The sequence below is a fragment of the Botryllus schlosseri genome, chromosome 9 (genome assembly GCF_051294905.1).
Source record: "Botryllus schlosseri isolate E-star chromosome 9, Bs_hap1, whole genome shotgun sequence".
NCBI classification, from domain to species: domain Eukaryota; kingdom Metazoa; phylum Chordata; class Ascidiacea; order Stolidobranchia; family Styelidae; genus Botryllus; species Botryllus schlosseri.
The window spans coordinates 19170075-19188828 of record NC_137244.1 but is presented as its reverse complement, the minus strand read 5'-3'; the positions used below and the strand labels follow the sequence as shown (position 1 = coordinate 19188828).

The 18754-nt window shown below is 41.4% G+C and overlaps 4 protein-coding genes across 4 annotated transcripts in view; 2 read left to right on the top strand and 2 right to left on the bottom strand.

Annotated features, from left to right (window-relative positions):
* Positions 1-18754, bottom strand: part of LOC145446089 (acylcarnitine hydrolase-like) — a 282243-nt gene that overhangs the window by 249283 nt on the left and 14206 nt on the right. The window lies entirely within an intron of this gene.
* Positions 2537-5317, top strand: LOC145446021 (cathepsin D-like). The gene is made up of 9 exons (XM_080324207.1): positions 2537-2709; positions 2779-2908; positions 3361-3484; positions 3549-3667; positions 4099-4298; positions 4358-4454; positions 4516-4683; positions 4740-4838; positions 4902-5317. The coding sequence occupies exons 1-9, from the start codon at positions 2654-2656 to the stop codon at positions 5070-5072; spliced, it is 1164 nt and encodes a 387-aa protein (XP_080180333.1). The 5' UTR covers positions 2537-2653; the 3' UTR covers positions 5073-5317.
* Positions 5825-7242, bottom strand: LOC145446023 (transmembrane protein 17A-like). The gene is made up of 3 exons (XM_080324209.1): positions 6932-7242; positions 6638-6855; positions 5825-6579 (listed from the first exon to the last, which is right to left on the bottom strand). Exons 1-3 carry the CDS (start codon positions 7047-7049, stop codon positions 6292-6294), a joined length of 624 nt encoding a protein of 207 aa, XP_080180335.1. The 5' UTR covers positions 7050-7242; the 3' UTR covers positions 5825-6291.
* On the top strand, positions 12793-17067 carry LOC145446072 (crystal protein-like). Its single transcript, XM_080324256.1, has 10 exons — positions 12793-12983; positions 13038-13222; positions 13287-13546; positions 14087-14222; positions 14296-14510; positions 14571-14715; positions 15879-16046; positions 16132-16284; positions 16354-16539; positions 16602-17067. Exons 1-10 carry the CDS (start codon positions 12833-12835, stop codon positions 16788-16790), a joined length of 1788 nt encoding a protein of 595 aa, XP_080180382.1. The 5' UTR covers positions 12793-12832; the 3' UTR covers positions 16791-17067.

The following is an 18754-nucleotide window of genomic DNA, read 5'->3' as shown; positions in this document are numbered from 1 at the left end:
ATTTTAACGAAATCTGGCCCTATGAAGAATTGCAGTAGTTACATTACGTATTGTGGTGGGATAATTAAAATTTGTTGTAGTACAACGAAAGATATACTTTCCTACATTCTCGGGCAGAAAGTGTTTGTTTTGTGGTATTCATGGTGTTTGTCGACTACTGTGGTCATTTACACCAGGGTGATATTCTTCATTATTTTCCGTAACTGCCCACGGCCCACCTCTAGGTTTTTTTGTAAGACACCGCTTACGCGGATGAGGTGGCGAGGAGAAGCCTAGGTAAGCCTCCAACACTTGGCTATCGGAATTATGAAGTCGGAATCGAACCCACACCCATTATTGTTGCAGCCGCGGATTATACCACTGCGCTATGTCGGGTAGAAAGTGTCTGTTCTTACTAAGTAGCTTGTCAAGAATGGAGAAAGAACGTTCAACAGCAGCAGTTGTTAGCTGACAACACTGAAGTTGTGTGCACACTGCGTGCTCGTGATGCACCGTGTTGCTTCATTCTTACAATGTTGTCTATCTATATCACAATTTTTCAGCTTGCGCTTCTGGATGTAAGAGCCATGCAATGCCCAAGCAGTCTTGCTTCAGTTAGGATATTGCGGTACGTTGACCATAAAACCATGTCACTATTTGTTTCATTTGACCGTTTATGATTCACAATGAGCAGACGATGGGCCGTTTACAACGGTAGGCCTATAAAGTAGGCTACAAGCTGTAAATTATCAAATGATAAGTTCACAGACAGCGCAAAATCTACGATACAAACGAAATGTAGAGGTCAAAAAATGTTTGATTTTGTAAACAATTTTGACAAATTTTGACCTAACGCTACAATTTTGACCTAATTTTGACTTTTTTTGACATGTCAAAAAAAAATCGCCCTACTCATCACTGATGCTCACTGCTCAGTTGAAGAAAGTAGCAGTTTGATTACTTTTACCTCGGTGGCTGTTATCTCGTTAATCTTCGGTGCCAGCAATGTCTGTCGTCTGGAGAAATTAGTAATAATGCCAATACGGAAGTAATGGAAACCTTGGAGTAATTGAATATAGCACCATAATATTTGTAGCAAAAATTCGGCATAATAGCCAATAGGCTATATGTAGGTTTTACATGACTACACGCAGGACTAGGAAGTAGATAGACCCTTATGTGCGTAAAGTTCAGAAAACACTAAAAACTGTTTTTGATAAATTAGATAGCTTATAATGCGTCATTTTAATGATGATGATGTCATTGCTTGATCTGGACCATAATAGCCGATTCATTGATCAAACATCTTCAAATGATGGATAAGATATTTAGTGCTATCAATGAATGAAAGGAGCATTGGCCTGACCTTACGTACAACCCCACCGCGTGTAGCGTGTTGCATTTGATTTAATGTAGTTTGCTCCCTGTCGAAAATTGGCGAAAGAATGCCTAAAACGATAAACTGTTGAGCCCCACAGCAATACATGTTTTGTCATCAGAATGATGTAACACTCCTTTGTTCTGCGCCAATCTCCATCTGAGGCCATGTTCGTTGAGCTCGTTGCATTTAGAAAGTCGCTGGAGTTTCATCATGCAGATAATGGAAAGTAGACAATAGCCTACCCGGTAAACGATCATATATATGAATATAACATATATTAATCTTCCTATCAGTCCGTGGACCGATCACCAGTGATTCTTAATCGGCGGCGCTTTATCTCAGTGGTTTCAACTCACGTAGTAAACGAATATAAGCTTTTAAAAAAACTTTAGCCTATTCATTGATTTGAATTATGACATCGCACTAATGAAAATAATTGATTTTATATGGTAACAGAGTGGCCAGGCTGTTCTCATAATACTTGAGGCTTGAGCATCTTCCAGGTCCAGATTTAAAAGGTGGAAATTGGAACGCTGACTTTCCAAGGACTAAAGCTAACCGGGTGGCTGCATTACATCAACTATTCGCCCGTTATAGAGCAAACCATTCAAACGTGAAAGTTTGCAAGTTTATTATAATATCAACGTGACGTCATGGATATTTTCTAACATTCACTGGTTCACATTATGCCTATAGTATCGGGTCCGGTTGTACGGAACCCCATTACCGAAACTATTATGTGTTGGAAACTTCTCACATCGACTTTGAACCGTGTTTTTCTTGTATAGTATACTGAAGTGATGATCGAGTTACGCGGCCGTGATATTCGTTCGTATACTCGCAAACATTTGTATAGTTTGAACAATTATAAAGTCCATTACTACGTAAAATAGAAGTACAGTCGAAGCGACTTGGTGACGTTCTTGTGTGTTGTGTCTAAAGTGAATAAGAACATTCGTTTCCGTTGCTCTGAGCGTCACGTGAGTTCGGCAAGGCTAATGGTAGGGCATCTAACTAATATCATGTGACACGATCAAACAAATAACAGGTGCGGCATTGAGTGAGGACTGCATACTAACTCATGATTTCGAGTATCCGCTTTGTGCAACTGTTGGCTAAAGGGATCGAGTCTTCCAAGTTGTTTTTCAGTGAAGCTTATTTGCACTTGCTATTCTTTTTAGTCCAGGCCTGCCGGATATATATATTAGACTGTTCTCATTGTAAGCGACTTGTACATTCAGATTCATTTGTTTGGAAATTGGCATTGCAGTGGATGTTATACTTGCTTAGAATATGAAGCTATTACTGTTGGTGATTGCGTTCATAGTCACATTCTCGAATGGACAAGTGTAAGTATTATCATTTTTCTTATGTTACACTCACTGACTAGCGACTTGGCAATGTTCTGTTCTCATCAGAATAAAATTGACCAAGTTCAAAAGACTAAGACAGCAGTTGAGGGAGGAGGGATTGACTTACACAGGAAGTTCGAACAAATATCATTTGAACTCAGGTGGAAACCCAGAAGTACTTTCCAACTATCTGGATGTAAGTGAAATTTTCTCTATTATTGTGCATGCATGAGATGTAGGCAAATGTCCTAAAAATTAAACGTATACCATAACAACATAACCTATGTAATATAATCTTGGATAGGAATGAGAGCAGCCATGATATCTCGAAAATCTTTCATCTCATTTGATGATAATAGACAGTTATTGTTTGTACTTCGCATTTGGATAGGGGATTATCCTGAAATATTTGATTGGTATTTGTCCAAGTTAAGTTATTTAATGGATGAAAGACCCCACTTCCTAACATATTGGAATATATTTCATTCAATTATGTGCATTGTGCATTTCTCTATTCTTCTGTAACATAGCCTATATCGTACAATACAATACCCTATGATACATTCATTTTGAAAGTCATTCAACTCTTCATGTGATTGCTACTTATATGGTGGTGATATTGCATTGCTGTGACCAATCCATACTCAGGCTCAATATTACGGTGAAATCACAATTGGAACACCTCCGCAAAAATTCAGTGTTGTATTTGACACCGGTTCTTCGAACTTATGGATTCCGTCATCCCAATGTTCTCTTACGGATATAGCGTGCTGTGAGTTTGATTCTGTTGTGTTATGTTGCAGCGCACAATGATCATAATTATACCTTACTTTAAGGGGTGCACAACAAGTATGATCACACAATGTCGTCAAGCTATGTGAAGAATGGCACAGATTTTGAGATTCGTTATGGAACTGGTAGTCTGACTGGATTTTGCAGTACTGACCACGTCAGCGTAAGTTACATTTTCATATTGTTGGTGTAGAATATCGACACAGCCAGCTTGTTTTCATCCTGTACTTTCAACGACTTTACAATGATCTATTCCAGTTGATTATTCACTATAAACAAAGTCAGTTATTGGGACCTAGTTTGCTTGCTCACGTTTGTTGAATACTGAGGATTTTTTTTTACCGTTACAATCAAAACCACCGGTACCGGTTGCATCTTCTTCTAGGGTGCTGACTGCTGCATTACTCTTGCAATTATTGTAGAAATTTGTGTATTGTGTTTTAGCTGAGATCAGCAATCACTCATTGTTTGGTAAATTTTGCTCCTAAAAATTACACATCACGTAATTGGCATATGTGATTTCACAACCTCTTGCACTCAGAAATATAATAGACATGATGCAATGTATTCTCATAATCATATGGTTAATTTCAGATGGCCGGCATTGTTGCACATAATCAAACCTTTGCTGAAGCAGTAAAACAACCAGGCATCGCTTTTGTTGCTGCGAAATTCGATGGAATACTTGGGCTTGGCTACCCCACTATATCTGTTAACAGGATACTGCCAGTTTTCAACACATTAATCGCTACTAAAGCTGTTGCTAGCCCACAGTTCTCTTTTTACCTGGATAGGTAAGTTGTGAATCTTTTCATCACCTGCATTCATTACAATGTGCATCATCAATGTTTAGGAACCCAAGTGATGCAACTGGTGGGGAGCTATATTTAGGGGGCACTGATAAATCACGATACACTGGTGATTTTGATTGGCATCCTGTGACGAGACAGGTAATAATCTAACACACAAGTAAAAGTCCGGTGTAACGTATACTCATCTATTGCAACACAGGCATACTGGCAAATCAAGATGGACTCTGTTGCTGTAGGAAATATGACTTCATGTCAGGGTGGCTGTCAAGCTATTGTTGATTCGGGTACTTCATTGCTTGCGGGACCAGTAGATGAAATTGAGCGTATCAACAAAGCAATCGGGGCATTCAAATTCATTAAAGGAGAGGTAACTATAATATGATACTCTCAATATTTCATCCTTGCATGACATTTGTATTTCAGTGGCTTGTTTTGTGTAGCAAAATGCCAAGCATGCCCAACATTGATTTCAATATTGGAGGCAAGAAGTACACTTTAACTCCGGAGGACTATGTTTTGAAGGTTAGCATATGTTTATTATGCACTTTAATCACAGGTCCTAATACTGTTACCTTCTTCAAACAGGAATCCGCTGGTGGGCAGTCTATGTGCGTTTCGGGTTTCTTGGGTATGGACATACCGCCACCCGCTGGCCCCTTGTGGATATTGGGTGACGTTTTCATGGGGAAATACTATGTGAGCTTTGATTTCGGCCAAAACCGTGTTGGCTTCGCTCAACTTGTGCAGCCGAAATAATCCACATCATGTGAATTTATTACTACTCTTTGATTGCAACGCCATTTGCTTAGTGGTTTTCAAATCGATCTTCTTTTTCTCACATTTTTAAATGTATCGTGGGCTTGCCACTATGTTTTATCGCAGTAAAATCGTTGTGGCTGAAATTGTGTGATATTTACAACCATTGATTGAATCTCTTCACTTGGTCGATGAATCGCTTACTGCGTCCAGGCACTGCAAACATGACATATTGCGAAAAAGTAGCCTATTGCATTACATACTGTGTGAGATAAGGTAGCCATGCAGTAGGGTTGTAACCAAGTCACAAGTCAATCTCACTGTCACTGTTTTGACTCAAGTCATTTTTAATTTACCAGCGAGTCCATGCAGCTAGTAGTCGAGTCCGAGTCATTATGTTCAGGGTTTACTGTACAGTTTCTAGTTCAATCCACTTTTTTCAACTCTGCTCGAGTGATATAGTATGACTTGCACTCGAAATATCGTAATTTTCCTCAGTCCTAACATTTTCGGGCCCTATTATTCAAGTATCGGGACTGGTAGGCGAAATGCCAATAATGTGGTAACCTTACAATTCTTCGAAGTTATAATGAAATGTCTGTTCTGGCCAACCTAGTTTCGAGTCATGCACAATATTTGAGTACATATCGAGTCACTACAAAAATTGCCCCGAGTCGAGTCATATTACACATTTGAAAAAATAACATAAGTTGAGTCACCAAAAAATCACTACTCAAGTCATTACGACCCTGTGATGCAAGTCCGAAGAATTTATTGTTCCAATCACAGAAGATAGCTGCAAATGAATGAATTGCATTACGTAGTGAATCTGAGATGAGGTAACCCATGTACAGCTTCAGGGGAATCTATTCTTGCAATAACAGAACAGCCACACTGAACAGGATAGCATATTTACATATGCTTCAGAGAACCAGAATAACACTGAAAAATCCAATTTGTGAAAATTCAAAAATCATAAAATGTGCCGACCAAAGAAACTTTATGTGATGTTCCATTGATACCTGTTTCCATTTATAAATGGGGCCTCATGGCCAGAACCAGTCATATTTGATAGCGTGGAAGTGCAATCACACTGCTACATGAAGCAAGATCCTTCACACAATAATTTGTAATAGATGGATATTCGACTGTCGTCCGCTTCAGATCTCTGCTCGCTTGCATCAAGGCAGGCATGCAATACTTTTCTCATGCAACCATTTCAAGAATATCTCCCCACAGTATGTGGGTTATTTGGATCATCAATTATTGGATTAGCCATATTTTCCAAGTCGATAAACTGATTCAGACGGAACTTTGTTGCGCGTTGTTTTGTCATTGCGGACAACGCAGCTATTCCCGTGAAAAATTCTATAACAACCAAACATAGGAGTATCGCATTCATTGCCCCATCCATTGGTAAAGGCTTGGAGAGTGGATGAGCAAGAACAATAATAAGAAGTAGAATCTGAGGAATGCTCAGAAGGACACACCCAGCAAGTTCTGGAACCTAAATAAAAAGATTTTAGTTACACTATTTGTGGATTACATTCACCCGAGAACCTCACCTTTTCATGTAGATTTCCCATGTAGCCGAGATAGAGTCGTATAATCTCCACCAAGGTATACAGAATCAGGATTGCGATTAGGATAACTCTGAAAGTTCCTTCAAGATACTGGTATTTCACTTCCAGCATCACACAGTACGTGATAAACCAAAATGGGAAGAGATAGACATTGAAATACATCGATATCTGCAGTGAAAGACTGGTCAGAACCTCGCTCCCTGAAGAAAAAGTATAAACGGGGTAAATTAGTTACCGTAAACATCTGCAAAAACATCAGTCACGAATATTGCATACCGGGCATCTGTGTTTGTAGATTGTCATACCCGAATTTAGTTGAAGAGAATATTCGAGTAGAAAAATCCGATAAGGCTTGTCTTATCTGCGGCCCAAGAACGCGTGGTGCCGTGTCCATTTCGAAGATGTTTCATGTACCAGGCGCTCGCCAAAGTTTTGAATACGTGTGTTGAGAAGTTTGTGTACTGGTTTCACTGGGAAACCGATTTGACCTATGACCCTGACATATTTAACTTTTAAACCTAATTTATTTTCAACACGATATGGGATAGAATGTCATATCAATATTTTGTGCTGCATGTAGCAAAACTGAAGCCTGAAGCACATTACCCGAATAGTTAGTTATTACGAACTTTAGGATCAACACTAGGGGCGTATTCCTGTCAAGCTATCAACTCGACAAGTTCAATAGCAAACGCTGTACAGTAGCGCTGCAGTTTAGTAATTCTAAAACATTCCTCATGATATATATCACACTATGCCACATAATCTCACAACCTATTTTTTAAGACACATGAACCGTTCAAGTGAAGTAAATTCTAGAAGTCGTCACAGTCACCACAAATACTATTAAAGCGGGCTTTCGTCCTATATATTCATTTACTGACTCCCACTTCCATCGGACGCGTAGCGAGGTCTGATGTCCGTCGAGCAAGCATAGATCGCTGGTGAAATTGGCAGATCTGGTTGTGAGTAGACAAAGATAGGATCTTCCCAAGACGCCGATGCTTCAGCGCTCGGTCAAGCCTCCACTTCATAGCGCCAGATGCGGATATAGGTCGGTCACCGCTAATCTTCCCGCTCCGTGTCTTGTGTGTTGTCAGGTCCAGGTCCCTTCGAAGACGAAGCGTATAGATCTGTTCAAGATTGAAGTGTAGATGCCCCAAGTCCGAAGATCTGCCTCAGCCGCGCGTCCATATCTCGGCACTGCAAGGGGCAGTATGCCGTAGTTTTTCCATTTTTCTTTATTTGATTTTTCAAGTCTGACCAGTATAAGACAGACATGGTAACTTCTAAGAACAACAAGTTGCCGTATAATAGGCATGTCTCTTTTCTACATTCATTTTCTACATATCATTTCGTTTTATCAGTTTTGTGGTGTTTTGAAATGAAAATATTAATAAACTGGTATTTCGTCTATCAGTGCTGATACTTTGAAAATGGGGTCAGAAACTGTTTAACTCATGAAAATTAGTATATTATGAATGCGAGCCATTCTATATCACTCGAGTAGAGTTGAAAAAACTTGGTTGAACCGGATTGAACTGAAATATAATGCTTCTCGTAGTTCGAGGTCGGGTGGCATACGGCCCATCGCGGCCCCGACGGAATTTTGAGCGGCCCACAGAGTTTCAACCCCAAAAGTGAAATTCTAATGCAAAACTATTGACCGATTTGGTGAGCCACAGCGCGAGTCCAAGTTTACCAACACTAGAAAGATGGCCATGAAACCACTTGTTCTGTTCGGGTCTACGCATACATTTGCGAGTAAACGTTTTCGTCAATTAATATTAACATTACAAGGCTGCGTTCCAATATCACTGATGTTTACGTGCAGTCTTTACTAAGGGTTTCTACATCCGAGATGCAGCCAGAGTTCAAAGAACTTGTTGACAACTTTGGTCGACCACAGATGTCAGATTCAGATTGACTTCAAGAGCTATTGAAGTACATTAGCTTAATCTCACTAAATACTGTTTTTGGCGGTCGAGCCTAAAGCGCAGACCACGCGTACAATATCCAGACGCGGCACCAATCGCGCATACGTTTCATTCTTTGCTCCGCTCCTGCGCTAGCAGTGCGCGCGAGGAACGCTCCAGTCGCGTTCAATGTTCCCTCTAAGCTACGCACCAGCGCAAATGCACAGTTCTTACACTGTCTCTGCGCACAAAAAATCTAACTTGCGCACTAAAAATCCGAAGAGATGACCTTTTTTAGTCGTTACGCACTGTTGTCCAAGGGTCTGCGCAGGGAGTTAGTGAGTGTGCCCACACTCGTCAAAAATGAGAGGGATCATTGGTCGCGTTTCATGCGAGAGTCGCGAGTGAATCTTTCCGAAGGAGAACATATACGTCACAGCCGAAAAAATGAATTGTTTAATACTAGGGTGTCAAACGTAGGGCCCGCGGGCCGCATGCGGGCCGCCAGGCGATTTCATGTGGCGCGCGAAGCCATTCTGAAAAATGTCCGTATTATCAAGCACATTTCTGACTAATGCTGAGATTACTTTCATTAAATAATCCCTCAAGACACAAAATGTTGATTATGTTCATAGGCCACATTATAACCATCCGACAGTGGCGATACGGTTTCACTGTAATGATTATCAGCAAACAAATCGCTGCCATTGACACCTAATTTTGAGAAGTGCACACTGAGCTCAGAGTTTTGTAGAAAAACAAACCTAAATGTAATTATTCACAGAAGTGAAAACGCCTGTTAGAGGTCGGTATATGTAGGCTACATTGAGAACATATTTGTCACAAAAAATATATATTAAAAATATCTGTGATCGCACATTCATTTTCGCTAATGACTTAACAGCTCTTCAGCTTTCAGATAAGAAAAACGAATCGCGATATAATACTAATGAACCGAATTTCAACGTCTGCGTTTGCAGTTAAATCTCGTGTCTTCCTCACAACGCATACACAGGACTATTGCCAGATTACGACTAAAATAAGGCCATCACAGTAATATGATAATGTATATCGTCGTTTAAAGTCACTGTTTTAGCAAATTATAACACTGTATTCAATCGACCCAATATTATCGTCATTTTGCCAATTCCGTTGTTTGATGGAATAGAACCGTATAATCCAGTGGTTTTCAACCTTTTTCGACTCATCGCCCCCTTTTGAAGCTCCACACCGATCATTGCCCCCCAAATATTGGGAACCGAAAAATGGGTATACAAAATGGGATCACCGGCGAGTTGACTAATAACAAAAAGGTCAACTTTTCGGCACGACCTCGAAAATTTTCGTGAAAGTCATTTATCCAACTCAAATTCAATCAGGACCGTAACAGCACTTCGTCAGCCCCCCCCAAAACGTTGGTCATGGGCCCCCATAGGGTGATAAACCACACCCCAGAACCCCCTCAGCCAGTGGGCTTTTTGTCGCTACATATCAGCTATACCCTATTTCATGTACTGTTTGGTGAGTCACCGTATTTCGCCAAAACGCGCAAAGCGCGACAAATTTATATAATTCATGCTTGAACCGATCAATATGGCCGGGAATTGCATATATATTGGTATGAATTTTTTATCCTCTCTCTGCTCACGTAATCAGATTAACCGGTAGAGCTGAGTGTGGTGTGTTGGAAAAGGTAGGACACCTACATAATAATTGAACATCTTCGGGCGGACCCGTTGTTTTACTGACTTCGTAGCATGATGCATTTTCGTGACCTCCTATATCTGCTTTGTAAAAATATATGGAAATCGCCAAAACGTACCAAATTAAAAGACGCACGTGATTTGAAATTGCTATTTCCAAACTGGCAAATAATTTTTCTCTGCGATATGGCATTTGTCCTGTAGGGTTCAGATCGCCAGGACAGGAACACCGACGTCAGCTATTGAGGCGCCTATATGGACAATTAAACATATATGTATATTGTATATATATCGAAGTTGTCGACCAGCACAAGGGCATTCCTTTTCGGCCAATGCGGTCTTCTCGCTGCTGATCGTTCTGGCATACTTCCCGGAGTCGTATGTTACATGGCCTTTAACTTGCATAAATCATGCGCGTTTTTGTTTGGGCACGGGTACCAAAAAATCAAGATAAATCACAATACTAAATCGAAAAAGTTGCATGAATTTCTAAACGGATCTGACTCCATATAGCCGTTGTAACGCGCCATCACCCCTTCATTGGTTTCGCCCCCTATCGCCCCCTTCGCCCGTTTTCGCCCCCCTATCGCCCCTGCGTTATTTTCGCCCCCCTAGACCGCCAAATCGCACCCCGGGGGCGATATCGCCCACGTTGGGAACCACTGACTATAATCCATGGGCTGTAGGCTGTATAATTGAGTATTCGGGTGAACAACACGGGCATGGATTTTGAGGTAACATTTTGGAATAACGTGACTGTTGATCCGGCCGCGGGCGATTTGAAGGTCTGAATCCGGCCCACGACGCAACTTGAGTTTGACACCTCTGGTTGTATATATATAAGTTGTGCCTTGTGCGGGTACCTTCGCCGTGTACGGAACTAGCAGGTAACGCATATCTGCATCTAGCACTGTGAACTATGTGGCATTTGTAATACCAATAACAAGCCATATGCGTAAAGAATAACTTCAGAATTACACGATAAAATAACTTCATATTGGTAATTTAATAAGAACGAATCTCATGCCATTAAAAGATGTGAAAATATTGGCTCTAGCAACCACAAGAATTCAAATATTTAGATCGGAACACGTGCTATGTAGAATGATAACGACACGGGCCGTGCAATGATGGACGAGGCGATTACGAATCTGACTTTCACTGACACCCAACCCATGTTTGATATGATATGAGATCGTGGCTGGATCATTATTATTAGGCCTACGCCAGTTTTTCATTTCATCGTGACTTTATCGATCAAGCAACTGTTGTGCCCGACAAGCTAACTACAACTTACCCACACCTAATCGATCGCAAATCACTACGATACGATTGCCTTTTGAAATATAAATGCGGTCTTTTATTGAATGACACTGCCAATGAAAATATTGCTTCTACAAATAGCTGTCAGCAATGCCGTGGATTGTCTGTACAATGTGCATAGATAGAGCATTCTATTCCTGTTTTCAAGTTCTACCGTATCATCCGCATCGGCTAGCATATATATTATATGGCAAAAAATCAAATGTGCCAGCCCAACGTTAAAGCTTTGTAAGTACCGTACCGGTGATTCCCACCCCATGGTGACGTAACATCCGTCTTAATCAAAGAGTTAGATTTCCGCGAGTGGTGCCGCGTCTGAATATTGTACGTACGTGTGACCCGCGCTTAAGTGTACGTTAAATCAGATGGGACCTCCAATTTGAACGACAGTGAAATAGTCAAGCGATCTATTTACATATAGTGCCAAATATTTCCAGTAAAAAGTATGATGCATAAAAATCGAAACAAAGTTGCAAAAAGTAGTATGAAAAATCGAAAAAGCTGCTGAAAGTTGCATGAAAAAATGAAGAAAAGCTGCAAAAAGTTGCAATATGAGATTCCTCCAAACATCAGTATAAAACACCAAACTACATAACTTCCGAGTATTCAGGAAGCTGCCGGAAGTTGTAAAAAAAAAGTTGCAAAATTTTCAAAAAGTTGCCCTAATGATCATCAGCTTATGTCATAGTCCTTGAGCAAAAAAATAGCAATCGTTCTTTTACAAAGAAATCGATTAGATGTGTGAAATAATCGATTACGATTGCGATTACTTCGGGTATTTTCGAACGCAATCGATTGCGATTACTTGATTACTCGATTACTTGAAATGCTGTTATTGTCGTAACAGATTACGATTAAAAATCACGATTATACGATGTCGGTGTAGGACATTTGACATGTTGTACTGCTCAATTCACCGCTCGTCCTTTCCGTATGTGTATGAATTATTAGGACTAGAAAAGTACGACTAGCAAATCTAATAAATGAGCGAACTCCTAGCCCGCAATCAACTCAGTTCATCTCATATAGTTATTGTTTGACCAGCATTTTACTAATAATTTACTAATAATTGCGTGGTACATTCCTAAACCCGCCGCTGATGTGGTACATTCGGTTCACCCTTATATTTGGCAGTACAGTAATAGACTAGCGTCGCTATTATCCATCGCCATCTATCTGATTAATGCAGTTTCGCTAAGTAATGATAAAGCGATCCAACATGTACAGGTTTGAAAATGAGGAAATCGGCTATTGTAGCGATTATTGGAACAGTCACCATCGCTATTGTGTTGACGGTAACACTAGTGTTAACTCTTGGACCCGATGAGAGCGAACCGGTATCGGAAGGACCTCAAGGACCTCAATTGGACAAAATCGTAGCCAAGAGTAGGCGAAGAATTTTTTGTGACTAATTGACTTTTTAACAGTTTGCTTTGTCAGCAACGGAAGGCGATGTCGTCGGCTTGGTCACACCCGAGGCAGGGATGTTTAGAGGTATCCCGTTCAGTCAGCCGCCAGTGGGGCAATATCGATGGAAAAATCCTCGCAGGCCCGTGCCGTATAATGAGAGATATTACAATGCTACGTACGAAAGAGACTCTTGCATACAGGGATGGTCGGAAGGGGTGGGTCTATGAACAATGTTGCTGGATCGCTGCGAATAATGACATTGCAACTTTTGTGTCGCAGGACCAATTTTCGGAAGACTGTTTGTTTTTGAATATTTGGGTTCCTCGGTCGGTCATGTCAACAGTCGAAAGTGACGACGTTATAAGCACGGAGCATTATGTTATCGACCCCGAACAGCAAAACGGAGATGATGACTCTCTGGCAGTTATGGTGTTTTTCTATGGAGGAAATTTCCTAATCGGATCAGCCACTCAAGTATTATACGACAGCCGCTTTCTTGCCAATTTAGGAAACGTTATCGGAGTCACAGTTAATTACAGGTATCAGTATCGTTACCACAATTGTCTAATAGTCACTATAAATTCTACAAATGCGGATTATATGGTTGGACCGAAGACGTGTATGATTGAAATTTATCTCTCCCGATCAAGTGGCATATACGTACTTTGGCGGATGAAGCTGGTAGAATAGAATGCAGTTTAGTTCGAGGTATTTTGTATAAGTGGAATATTTTAGTAACATACATGCTTTAGGGACATTTTTGTCGTTTTCTTGTCTCACAGCGTAAATCAGTCTTTTGTAATCGTCAGGCATATTTTGCTGATACCCGATAAGAGACAGGAATATCGTATTGCGTTGCACATTCCACCCGCAGTGCATGGAGCAATCGACGGGGAATGCCTTTTTACAATATTTAATAATGAATGGTTCGGACTTCGGACAATTCGTATCTAGATTTCATATACAATCGCACAACTGATCGAATGCACGAAATGTGGCCCATTCGCTTCGGATTTACGATATAAAACGGTCACGATTGATTGAAATTAAACGGTCAAAAACGAACCGAATTCTAACAGGCTAGGACCGCTCGGCTTTTTGGTGCAAGGGTCAGGAGAAGATGCGGCTATCGGTAATTATGGGATTCAGGACCAGGTGCGCAGTTTGGAATGGATAAAGGAAAACATACGAACCTTCGGGGGTGATGCGAACAAGGTATGGCATCCAGTGCGCGCGTCTTCGTTTTAAATGTCTCTGTGAAGATTTATTACTCTCCCTGCTACCATAGGTAACGATATACGGTCAAAGCGCCGGGGCAGAATCCATAGGAGTGCTGATGACTTCGCCATACGTAAAGAATCGAGATATATTTCAACAGTGTATTATGCAGAGCAATCCATTCAGTCTGCCTTTTCGAGATAGGAACAACGCGATGGAGTACGGGGGGAGGTTTGCGGAAAAGGCAGGCTGCGTGCGAGGAGACATGGATTGCTTGAGAAAGCTGTAAATGCTTCATTTCCTTTTCTATCGCATCCTGCTGGGCTAGAATTTTCGTGTTGTAAGGACGACGGACGAGATTCAGCTGGCGTTTAGACTCAATTTTTACGAAGTCGTCGGCTTTGACAAGCTCTTCTTACTTTTTCAACCATGGGGACCGGTCATTGACGGTGATTTCCTACCGGAACAGCCGGTCGATCTTTTCGGGAAGGTAATATCGCTAAGCTAAAGCTATACGCGTATATTCAATTTCTCAGTTTACTGATTGCAAGTCAATTTTTACAATAGCTTTGTCAGTTGCACAATTGCTTTGAACGACAAGCACGCTTATGACCAAACTTGAAAGTGAGCTACGCCGCCTATAGGCCGCGACTTGAGCCGGACCCAATAACAATTCCCTGGTTTATACGGAGCAGAGATGGCCGACCTGCAGTTGCAGAGCAAAAATTATGCGGCCGTCCACATATAATTAAGTTATAGCGTGTTGGCGACAGTCAACATGCAATTCGAATTAAAAATTTGGATCTCAAAATTTTAAGAGATTTCAATTCAATTCGAAAATGTCATTTGCGCTACGCGATTCAGGTTGACTTGATTTTTCGTTTTTAATATAATAGTGCTTTTTCAATCCGAGCCCCACCGTACAAATGCGAACCGCAGAGGAAAATGATGCACCGCATAAAGAAATACCAATTTGTATTCGTAAGCGTCTCACGAATGACGGGTTTTCTGGAACGTTAGAGCGATTCCAAAATATATTGTTCTATACCAGGAATCCCGATGGGAGGTCAAGAAATAAAGACATGAAACAAAATAATATTTGACGGTAAAATAGGCCTATGTGCATTGTGCAACTACCAATGCTATCGAGAATATTCCTTCATGAGGCTGAAAAAATTTCCGCGGCCCGCGCGACTAAACAACCGATCCCGGTAACTTTTCATTGCATTATTACTAGGCGTTCTTCTTTTAATATACTAGAAACTTTCCTGCGTAATGTATATTCACCAAGAAAACAGAGATGGCACAAAAATCACAAGTACTATCCTCGGTGAGGTACCGAATTGACGATGAATATTTGGCCTCCATAGGTGGGCCATTATCACTGTCGTGTGGAATGCAGCCGTGCGCTAGCCTATATAGCCAAATGCGATCGTGAGAAGCAAAAATGTCGAACACCTTTGACATAGAGGCCCACATGCAGATTAGTGATGCAATATTTCAGTGCAGTGGGGCAACTTCCTTCATCAAAAGTGGTTAGATCATGACAACGTCACCGATTATAAAGTGCTGTCGTTATAATGCAAGACTTGGTTTCGGAGACAGACGTCCGACATGTCCGGTATACTACCTTCTCTGATCTTTGTTTTGTAGGGTGAGGCCGTCCAAATTCCGTGTATGATGGGTGTCACTCAACACGAAGCACAGAGCTACATATACGGAACATTTCCCAGTGAAATATCTAATGCCGAATACAGGGCGGTAGTTTATGGTATGATGAAGCTGGATGCTCCTCAAATCATCGACAGATATCAGCCGTTGGTAAGTTTTTGAGTTCGGCTCAAACCACAGGCGATTTTGTATTTCTCCATCACACTATTGACTTAAAGTCTCCTAATCGGTATAGTGTGCCATTGCCGATGGCCCGTCCTGCGACAACAGGGACGTATTGGAAGTACTTACCACCTGGTACCTCTTCATGTGCCCTACAAGATATTCGTTGAACCGCATGATACCCGATTCCTATTACTACATATTTAACGAAACCTGGTCATTTAAGGTAAATCTTGGTATGCGGGGATTTGAGTGTGACAGAGTGTGCTAATTTATGGTCATTGATTATGAAAAGGAACTTTGGGGATTTGAACCATGCAACGACAAGGTATGCCATACTGCCGAACTTCCGTACGTGTTCAATATGGAGACCCTGACAACATATAGATACGATGAGCAGGAACGAGAGATGTCCCGGAGAATGGCTTATTATTGGACAAATTTCGCGAAATATGGAAATCCAAACGGTGATCCAAATGAGGTATACCTTATTCTTTACGCTGCCGAATACTTATCGACGATTTCAATGCCCCCTGTTTACAGCGGAACGACAAGAAGAAACTCAACGGAGAAGATATCAACGCCGTTTTTTGGCCTAAATTTAGGAACGCCGGCTCAAATGATTACTATGCTATGCACATTTCTGCGGGTCTTGGTGACTTTGTGATTAAGAATCTTGACGAAGGGGATTGTGACTTCTGCGATAGCTTGGATTCGTATGGAGATCACTGATAATTTAGGGCCACTATATAGCATCACGCTGTCGGCTATGTTTTGTAGGTCTTCTCTAATGATAATATGCCTGCATTTGATTTTTCCTATGCACTCACTATTTGACTACTATAGATCAGAAAGTATCTCAACTTTGTCGCATCTGAAATTCAGTTTGGCTGCATTCTTTGAAATAACATCGTTACCAAGTTTAAGGCTAGCGTGAGAGTGGCCGTCAATAAACTCGCATGATATGTTTTATCGTTTCATTGCGTATTACAAAGCTTACATGAATGTATTTGTTGACATGCTGTGATGTATTCACATATTGCTTCGCATGTAAACGACCGCTTATAGGCTAACTTACTTGATCATTAGTGTATCTATATGCAGAGAGGCAAATTTACAGTAAAGGCCAGTGACTTGTTATCTCAATAACGAAGTCAATGTACCAGTTGATAAGTGTACAACATCAATATTTATTATATGTAAGAAGGTGCTTAGAAATCTTAAGGAAACGGTTGGCAAGTTACAAAACCATAAGTATTCTATTTGGAAAACGGTAACATTATATGCTGAAGGGTTACAGCCGGGCGTAGTATATGTGAGTAGTTAGTATGATCGGTCGTGATGCGCCATTGGTTCTTATGGGCGGGGTGGTGACGGGCTGGAAAACCGGGGGTGGTGAGCGGCTCTTATTTCTTATGGCGGGGGTGGTGAGCGGCTATTGCGTCTTATGGCGGGGGTGGTGAGCGGCTCTTATTTCTTATGGCGGGGATCGTGAGCGGCTGGAAAACCGGGGGTGGTGAGCGGCTATTGTGTCTTATGGCGGGGGTGGCATGGTGCCATTGTGTCTTATGGCGGGGGTGGCATGGTTACCTTTTCGGGTATAGGCTGCGGTCGTGATTCGCCGTGAAAACTCGTGGTCGTGACTCGCCTTTTTGCTATAGGCGGTGGCGGTGATTCGCCTGTCGTGTATTCTTACGGGTTCTGTGGTGATTCACCATGTGTTCTTATGGGTGCGGTCGTGATTCGCACTTTCAGGCATCTCTCGCGTGGTGTTGAATAGTCACCAACAATAACCGCGCAAACGGAAACGTGGCTTGCAAGAGGATTTACGCAGTGCGTGCGACAGACGGCGATTCGAATATCAACAATAGTCGCGTTCGCAAACGAACACTTCAAAAAGATGTGAAATATTTGCAAAACCCCGCGATCGCTGACAAGATAATGACTCGGGTGACATGATAACGTTACAGGTATAGGCTGTGGTGGTGATTCGCCATGTGTTCTTATGGGTGCGCTCGCACGTCGTACTTTCAAGTATAGGTATCTCTCGCATGTCGTATTGGAAACTCGTGTTGGCTCGCTCACGCCGTGAAATTTTAGTAATCAGTTTGTCGCAGAACTTGATTTCACTCGTAAGATTTAATAAGTAACGAATAACAGACCGCCAGTGTCGGTAACTTGAATAGCGACAAATTGTCACTTATTTCCGCTCTAACCCTAATCCTTTGTGAAGTGAACGCTTATTCAAAAGGTTGTGATATAATTTTAAAATCCAACAACCACTCACCGGATAATGCTGCAGACATAGCAATCCCTCATGCCCGCTCACAAGGTAATATTTCGGTAATTAGTTTGTCACAGAACCGTCGCAGACGGTGATTCAAAACCAACAATTTGTCACTTGCCCGCGATCGCTATATGTTTTGACACTTCAGAAGAGTGGTTGACTTTAGTTGCGTGATACAAATCATGAGAATATTCAATCAATGCGTCAATTTGTCAACTCGAAATGAAACTCACTACACAAATCAAGTCGATTCGTATCTGAATGTTTTAAATCGGTACAACTCTAATCCTTTGACAAATCCCTTAACGCGTTTTTGTTGAATCGAACGTAACCGAATATTACTGACGCCGACTTTCAGCCGCATCGAATTATTCGCACATTCCGCGTCGCTGTTTTCACACTTATAGAA